This window comes from Anolis sagrei, chromosome 6 (assembly GCF_037176765.1).
Source record: "Anolis sagrei isolate rAnoSag1 chromosome 6, rAnoSag1.mat, whole genome shotgun sequence".
Classification (NCBI taxonomy): Eukaryota; Metazoa; Chordata; class Lepidosauria; order Squamata; family Dactyloidae; genus Anolis; species Anolis sagrei.
Window position 1 is genome coordinate 6,869,994 of NC_090026.1, and position 9,093 is coordinate 6,879,086.

Genomic DNA, 9,093 nt, shown 5'->3' on the forward strand with positions numbered 1-9,093 from the left:
ACTGGAGGAGTTTGGGGGATTGACTCCACATAATGGAAGTTGTAGTTCACCCTGCAACAAGTCACTATGACCCCCACTGACAATGGACCTGGACCACATTTGGCACACAGAACCCACATGACCTAAGAAAAATTCTGGAGAGGTTTGGGAGGAATTCACCTTGATTTATAGCCATTGTAAATACTGGGATTTATAGTTCACCTGCAATCAGAGAGCACTCTGGACCCCACCAATGATGGCCCTGGACTTAATTTGGCACACAGAACCACCTTGATCAACTGAAAATACTGGTAGGGTGTGTGGGGAACTGACCTTCATTTCTGGAAGTTGTAGTTCACTTACATCCAGAGACACTGTGACCACCACTGATGACAGATCTGGACCAAATTTGGCACACAGTACCCCTATGACCAAGTGCACCTACTGGAGGGATTTGAGGGGACTGACCCACCATGATAGGAGCTGTAGTTTATCCTGCAGCCAGATATCAAACTGAATCCCACCAATGATGCATCTAGAGCACACTTGCGAAATATGACAAACTTTTAACTACTGGTGGAGTTTCAGGGCTTAACCTGTCATAGCATGATGTGAGTTGTAGTTCACCCACAACCTTATGGGCAATGCTAGGGACACAAGCTAATTTAAATTAATTAAAATCTCAAGAAGATTTGGCCAGCCAGCAGTGAAAGAGTAACAAATGCTGTGTCTGAAAAAATGCAAAAGGTTGACTATAACTCTGAATGTTCCTGTTCCTTCTTATCATAGCAAACTGCTCTTGGTTTCGAGGGCTTGGTGAAACTGTTGCAAAAAGGAACTAAGGCCTTGACTTTGACTTCGCTGTGCCTTCCGGAAGACCTGGAGGCTCGCGGGGTGTCCTCGTTGCCCCATTACTACTACAAGGAGGATGGCCTGAAGCTCTGGGCAGCCGTGGAGAGGTGAGTTGGGGGCAGTTGTTGTGGCTGTTAAACGATTTATTTGTATCCATTTGTGTTGGACTTGATGGGTCTTGGAGGGAGTTGCGGTCATCTCATTGATGCCCGATGAACTTGGGAAAGTTCATCTACAACTCCCAGCATCTCACAGACAACCACACTGGGTAGCTTCACTTGCTTGGTCTTGGCCATGTTGCGACCCAAAAATGAACTATTCCAGCCTATGTCTTTGAACTACATATTAGCCCAGGGGAAAAAAATTAGATTGTTTGTCTTATGACCACAAGTAGGACCGGGTTGTGGCGCAGCTGGTTGGGAGTTGTCACGATGCCAGTGCTCTGCCGTTATTCTGGCAGAGGTGAACCAAACAAACTCCCAGTTTGTGCTAAACAATTTAATTAAAACAGTACTTACTGTCTAGTTGTCAAGACCCAGGCAGACCAACGAGGCAAAACAGCCGCTTAAGGGTTAACAAAAGGAGTTTAATGGCAATTAACAAGTCAAATGGCTCTTATCAGCAGGGGTGTAAACAAAAGAGCCTGCTGCTTGCAGGAATGTAAACAAAGCAGGAGCCCAGGCAGTCTGGGCAGTAAAAAGGAAACTGAAGTAAGGCAGGCAAAACAGTTCGTGGTTAGAATGGAATACAGTCAGTTCAAAAATCACAACACAAAAAGCAGTATGAGGAACGGTCCGAAGTCCACGCAGGAGACAGGCAGAATTGAAGAATAGTCAAGACAGTCCAAGGTCAGGGCAGGAGACAAGACTCACGGTTCCAAGCCAGGCAAAGTAGTCAGCACGATCACGAAACACGATTCTGGATGCAAGGACTCAAGGCAAGAGTTAACAGCAGGATACACAGGTACACGACACTTTGAACTCTGCAACATGATAGCCCCAAAGCTACTCCTTAAATCCCATCAGAGTCGCTGGATTCGCCTCCAGGTGCATCCAGTTCCACAGGTGAACTGCGTTCCCTCCATTGTTGCCAGTCTGCACTCCCGGCTGCATCCTGAGAAGCAGTATCCGAAACCCATGAGTCTGTGAACCCTTGGAACTCCCCACTGGAAGTTGGAGCATTAATCACATCCTGAACCACCTGGACCCTAGTCCAGTCCAGCTCTTCATCATCACTTTCAGACCCGTCGCTATCTGCTATGTCTTTAAGACGCTTGGAAATGGATTCCTCATCACTATCTGAACTGCGTGCTACTCGCTTTACAACACGGTAATCCTCCATCTCCATCTCCTCATGAGTAAACCCCTGAAACTCTTCCTCATCACTAGATTCTAGGAACATGTCCCTAATGCGCTTCAGCTGCTGCTGAGCATCTTCCTCTTCCAAGCCTCGTTTCCTCCTACTAGCACTAGTAGATACAGAAGGCACACGCTGAGTTACAACACTAGCTGTTTTAATAGTCCAAAACATAAAACATAAAAATATCATTCAGCCACAGAATATAAAACAAAAATTGACAGCAAACACTGTTGCAGATTCAAGATAACACCGTTATCCAGTCCAGTCCAGTGGTCAAACGCTGAGAATTCAATGAGCAAAGTCTAGGAATCAAGAGTCTATGCCATAGTCAGAAGCCAGTCCAGAGATTCAAGGTTCCAAGAATACAGGAGACGGGTCAGGATACTAAAAATCCACAAACCTGGGGGAAAACCAGCAGCATCTACCACCAAAATAAGACAAATACTTTTCTCCCAAAGATCAGTGCCAAGGCTAGCTCATTATATCCAGCTGCAACCTATCTCTTGCATACCTCCACCCTTAATGGCTTTCACCCATGAACTCTTACTTACAGGAGTCAGCTGCAATAAATACACTACTGATCCAAAGGTAATGAGTTCCAATGCCAGCCCAGGTCAGAGTAAGCTTGTTGTCAACCTTAGCAGCCCGAAAGACAGTTGCATCTGTCAAATAGGACATTTAGGTACCGCTTACACAGGAATGCTATAAAACTCCCCAGGAGTGTGCAAAAGAATGAGGAAGTACTCCACCAGTGTCACAAGTGGAAGGTGAAGCGACACCTCCCCTGGTGGCGGGAATTCAAAGCATATCCTCATGAAGCTGGAAGTTAAATAGCCTCTGTATCTCTATATATGTTGTGTGTCTATGGCATTGAATGTTTGCCACGTATATGTGCATTGTGATCTGCCCTGAGTCCCTGTGGGGTGAGAAGGGCAAAATAAAAAAACTGTAAATAAATAAATAAATAAATAGTGGGTGATATCTGGGGGATATTGGGGCTTTCAGTCCAAAGCCAAACTTCTCCAAGCTATCCACTAGGCCTGGGTAACAACGGAAAAATTTGTTTCTAAAATCGATTCGTTTTTTGGGGGTTTTTGCGTTTCGTTATTTAAAATAATTACAAAATTTTCCTTTTAAAAAGTTCGATATTTACAAAATTTCGTAAATGTGAAAAAAATTACAAAACATTAACGAATCGATTTCCAAAACAATAACGAATCGATTCGTTAATGGCGGACGCGACCGCGAAATATGCTAAAAAACCTCCAAAAACTTCTGAAGCTTCCCTCTCCCTCTGTTGTTGACTGTTGGTGTGATATTATAATTTTTTTTCACTAATTAAACAAAAAACAACCATAAAACTTGCCCCAGACATGCGGAAATAATAACGAAACGACCTCAAAACAATAACGAAATGAATACAATAACGAAATACGAAGCATTTGCAAAACGTATTTAAAAATTCATTTTTAAAAAAATTGCTCCAGAATGTTTCGTTATCGTTTTGTAATTAAAAAAATTAATGAATTATTAACGAATTACGAATTAACGAAACGAAACCGCCCAGCCCTAATAAATACTGTAAATAACTAAATAAATAAAGGGTGCTATCTGGGGGATATTGGGGCTTTCAGTCAAAAGTGGAACTTCTCCACGCTATCCACATGGATCCAGGAATTGTAGGACAGGTTGTTTAACTTTAGCCACAATGACTGAGGGATACTGGGAGCTATAATCCAAAAAAGGAAACACTCTTGAGCTCTGGTTCTGACCCACATGTTGGCTCCAGGAGCATAGATATGGTTTGCTAATTTCAACATGTAAATCAGTGAGAGACCAAAGCGTGCTGGTGGACTACGTCCTGACTGCTCTCTTCTTTGGTTTCCTTCTCTTAGATTCGTCTCTGACATCGTCAACTTGTATTATCCAAATGATCACTCTGTAAAGGAAGATTGTGAGCTGCAGAAGTGGATGGAGGAGGTCTTTGAGAAAGGTTTTATGGACCAAGAGACTTCTGGTAGGGCTGCCTCTCCTTATCTGGTTGCCAGTTTCCTATAGCAGTGGTCCTCAGCCTGTGGGTCCCCAGGTGTTTTGGCCTACAACTCCCAGAAATCCCAGCCAGTTTACTATTTGTTAGGATTTCTGGGAATTGAAGCCCAAAACATCTGGGGACCCACAGGTTGAGAACCACTGCCCTATAGCAATGAACATGGGTGAAGCATCTGTAATTGGTTAGATAAAGAACCCCATATTTTTTTTTGTTGTATACCACATTGATATCATTAATTGAAGTCTAATTTGTATGACAGATAAGCACAGAATCACTGGGGAGGACATAAAATGGGGATCAGGGCCATGGAGGAATGGATGCACCATTGTTGGTGACTCTTGGAAGCCCAGAAAGTGGAGAGACATTGAGAGAACCTTCACTGTGCAAAACTGGTCTTTATGAATCGAGGACTAGCTAGATCAGTGCAATGGCTACTGAATGTCTAGAGATTTATGATAAACCAAGGTGTGTGCCCAAGTCCTGCTCTTGCAACCTTGTGATTTCAACACCTGGGGACCCACATGGCTTGATTTCTTATGTGAATGTGTACCTTCTCTTCCTTTTCCAGGTGTCTCTTCCTCATTCTCATCTGTGCAAGAGTTGAAAAAGTTCCTGACTATGGTGATTTATACCTGTTCAGCCCAGCATTCAGCAGTCAACAGTGGACAGGTAGGAGGAATTGGGATTCAACCCCACACCAGCCAAGTCTCAAGTCCTCAATGAGTTAGTTAGTTAGTTTAGTAAAGAACAGCTTTTCTTAACCTGGGGGTCAGGACCCCTTGGGGAGGTTGCAAGTGGGTTCAGAGGGGTCACCAAAGACCATAAGAAAACACAGTATTTGGTCATGGGGGTTCTGTGTGGGAAATTTGGCCCAATTGCTCTTTGATTGTAGGTGAACTATAAATCCCAGAAACTACAACTCCCAAATGTCAAGGTCTATTTTCCCCAAACTCCACCAGTGTTCACATTTGGGCATATTGAGTATTCATGCCAAGTTTGATCCATCATTGTTTGAGTCTACAATACTCTCTGGATGTAGGTGAACTACAACTCCAAAACTCAAGGTCAATGCCCGCCAAACCCTTCCAGTATTTTCTGTTAGTTATGGGAGTTCTGTGTGCCAAGTCTGTTCAATTCCATCACTGGTGGAGTTCGGAATGCTGTTTGATTGTAGGCAAACTATAAATCCCAGCAACTGCAACTCCCAAATATTAAGGTCTATTTTCCCCAAACTCCACCAGTGTTCACATTTGGGCATATTGAGTATTCATGCCAAGTTTGGTCAAGTTCCATCATTGTTTGAGTCTACAATGCTCTCTGGGTGTAGGTGTCTGATCAATTCCATCATTGGTGGAGTTCAGAATGCTTTTTGATTGTAGGCGAACTATAAATCCCAGAAACTACAACTCCCAAAGGACAAAAAAATTGTTTGAGTTTTGTTATTTATAATTTTAGAGTTTTTTAAATACTGGTTGCCTTGGGGCAACTCCCATCCTGTAACTGTATGTCACGTTCTTATTATTTGGATTTTTGGATAGTTTGATTTTGGCTCTTGGATGCCCAACTTTCCATCATCGATGAGGAAACCCCCTCCATCCACCAAGGGCACAGCAAACCTGGAGGACTACAAAGACACCATCCCTGAGATCAACATCACCAGCACCATTCTCAGCACCCTATGGCTGCTCAGCGCCCCTCCAGGAGACATGGTAAGTGACCAAAGAGTGTCCAAGGCTCCTTGGAGAGGGACTGAAAGGGTCTGTGAGGTGCTAAAGTCAACTTCCCAATGACACATAATGCTGTGACATTTAGGGACAGAGCCTAAGCATTGCAGATAACGTTTCCAGATCTCCAGGCTTGACCCGGACAGTGCATCTACACTGTCGAATTAATGCTGCTTGACACTAGTTTAACTGCCATGGTTCAATACTATAGAATCATCGAAGCTGGAGTTTGGTGAGGCACAGCATTCTTTGGTAGAGATGGATAAAGAATTTGCAAAACTACAACCCCAAAGATTCCATGGCCTTGATCCATAACAATTAAAACAAAGTCACGTTGCATCAGGTTGGTAGAGGAGATGCACCCTGAGTCCAAAGACATTCTTTTCCGGTCCTTAGATCAAGGTAGGGAGGAAATTCAGGGTGAGAGCACAACCTTGCATGTATCTACTCTTTATTTGTCAGACTTCATTTGTCAGACTTGGTGTTTTTATTGGAATGGCATCGTCTGCACAAATATGATTGATGATTGATGTGATGTGCTTCACTACCAGTTTTTTTTTCAAGTCAGGAGTGACTTGAGAAACTGCAAGTCACTTCTGGTGTGAGAGAATTGGCCATCTGCAATTCCCACCATCCTGTGTCAGAAGCCTCCCACCATCCTGTGGGAGGCTTCTCTCATGTCCCCACATGAGTAGCTGGAGCTAACAGATGGGAGCTCAACCCACTCCCCGGATTCGAACCGCCAACCTTTTGGTCAGCAGTCCTGCCGGCACAAGGGTTTAACCACCAGGGGCTCCTTTAATGGCCAGTGAAAGGCTACCACAGTTGGGTCTGTAACATCACATTGGGCCTCACATTTGTCTCTGAGATCTTGTGAGCCTGGAATTGTCTTGAATTGGTGACCTTAGTTGTAGCCATTGGTGACCTCCTTTACTTTACTTATTTAGGCGATCCCTTGTAGCTCGAGGATGATTGTCTTCTAGATGTGGTGTCTTGACAGTGGGTCCGTAGGTGGCTGTGGAGCACTATTCTTGATCCACATGTTCTCCCGCAGTGAAGACATCAGTTTCCATGTAGAAGGCAGTCTTAGTCAGGGTTGGCTTGATGTGCCTTCCTCTTGACACGTTTCTTTCTTTCACCCTCCATTCATGCCTCTTGGAATTCTGCAGCACTGCTGGTCACAGCTGACTTCCAATTAGAGTGCTCAAGGGCCAGGGCTTCCCAGTTCTCGGTATCTATGCCCCAGTTTTTAAGGTTGGCTTTGAGCCCATCTCAAATGGAGAACATTTTCCTGCTCTCCAACATTCCATTTTCCGTTCTTGAGTTTGCAGTAGAGGAACTGATTTGGGAGATGGTGAATGGGCACTCGGACAACATAGCTGTGATGAACCCAAAGAGGTTCCTGTTCTTTGTGCAGAGTGTTCAAGGAATAGTAAGGTAGTTTAGATCAATGAAACACTTTAGAGACCAAATTTGGTTTTGACACTATTCATGTAACATTTATTGAAATACAATCATTACAGAATCATATCAGAATCACATCAAGGAAAGCTCTCATGCACACACACATTCACACATACTAACGCACACACAGGCCTCCTCCGGCCAGGCATGTAGCCGGGGGGCGGGGGGGGGGGGGGAGCTTGAGGGGCTTCAGCCCCCCCCCCTGAAATTCTCATGGTGGTTCGCGAAAAGGCCTTACTGGTGCATTATTTAAACTGTTATGTTTATTCATATCATGATCTGATCACCATACTCAATATATCCCATATGCATGAGGGTATTGGGGTAATGATACAAAAGGTTTGCTAGGCTAGACCCTCTTTCACTCAGACTCAGCTCCCCCTCCGAAACTCAGTCCCACCGAACCCCCCCCCCCCGAAAAAACTCAGCCCCCCCCCCCCCCGAATCGAAATCCTGGCTACGGGCCTACCTCCAGCGAAGATGATCAGTCTTTTCTGAGGAGGTGTGAACGTTCCCGTTACCGCGTATCAGGAAACGTGCATCTACTTGGTGTCCCCTGCATTTATAGGCAAAAATCCATTTTTGCTCTTTTTAATAATCAGGTTGTTCTGTTCCTTTCAAGTCCTTGTTCTTTTCCAAAGTTGAGGATATTCACATTCCAGGCCTCATGACTTATGGGATACACCTGCACATCCTTACATGCTCGACTGCACACCTTATTGTTCATTGTCATTCAGCCTTGCTGCCTCCTCACTTCGATTGCCAAGGCCGTCCCCTATCATGCCTTGCGAGAACTTCATGTTGGTTTTCCTTTTAGGCCTGTTTTCTTATCTTCTACATGCATTCAAACATTCATTCCTTACATAGCTGGTCCAGTGGAGTTGATGGTGGAGGACCATCACTTCAATGCTTCAATGGTCTTTGCTTCTTCCAGCGGGGAGCTGGGTGACCTCCATCAATAGCTGATCATACAGTCATGTTGATGGACCTAGAAATTCCAAGATATATGTTCTCTCAGGTTTGAAAGAAGTAACATTTTTTGAATATGTGATTTTCCAGTGTCCCTAATGCCACTGATTTTAATTCCATTTGCTTTGCAAAGTCTGGGTGGTTTTAGCTTGATCAAATTCCCTTCTTTCTCCCCTTTTTTTCTTGTATTCTCTATTATTTTGCATTCCAGATACCCCTGGGCAATTATCCGGAGGAGCATTTCACAGAAGAGTCACCCAGAAGACTCATTGCTGCCTTCCAAGAGGAACTGAAGAAGATTTCCAATGAAATTGAGGAGAGGAACAAGTCCATGGCCAAGATGGGGGGACCGGTCCCTTTCGGCTACACTTATCTCTACCCCCCAGAGATCGAGAACAGCGTCTCCATCTAAGCCATAGGGGAGGAATGGCCTCGAACAACTGTTGCTATGGTCTATTTCTTTCTGTATTTTCTTTGCATGGTTTTCTGCATATGTTTAATAGGCATGATGTGCCTCAGTAAGGTACATATCAGAATTGGGTGGTGGGCGTAAGTATTTCCTTAGCAGTGTGTGCTGAAACAGCTGTCACTCAAGCTTTGAATCTAATTGACATAGGATGTCTCTTGTGTAAGATGGGAAAGTAACGATGAGCAAATGCTTCAGTGGCACTTGATAAAAAAGGAAAATCAGCTTTT

The 9,093-nt window shown here is 44.2% G+C and overlaps 1 protein-coding gene across 1 annotated transcript in view; it reads left to right on the plus strand.

Annotated features, from left to right (window-relative positions):
* LOC132777569 (hydroperoxide isomerase ALOXE3-like) overlaps positions 1–9,093 on the plus strand; it is a 31,011-nt gene extending 21,918 nt beyond the window's left edge. Inside the window, exons 10-14 of the mRNA XM_060779927.2 lie at positions 769–938; positions 4,086–4,207; positions 4,809–4,909; positions 5,779–5,949; positions 8,609–9,093. Of these exons, the coding sequence (XP_060635910.2) occupies positions 769–938; positions 4,086–4,207; positions 4,809–4,909; positions 5,779–5,949; positions 8,609–8,809 (765 nt within the window). The 3' untranslated portion in view covers positions 8,810–9,093. The remainder of the gene's footprint in view (positions 1–768; positions 939–4,085; positions 4,208–4,808; positions 4,910–5,778; positions 5,950–8,608) is intronic.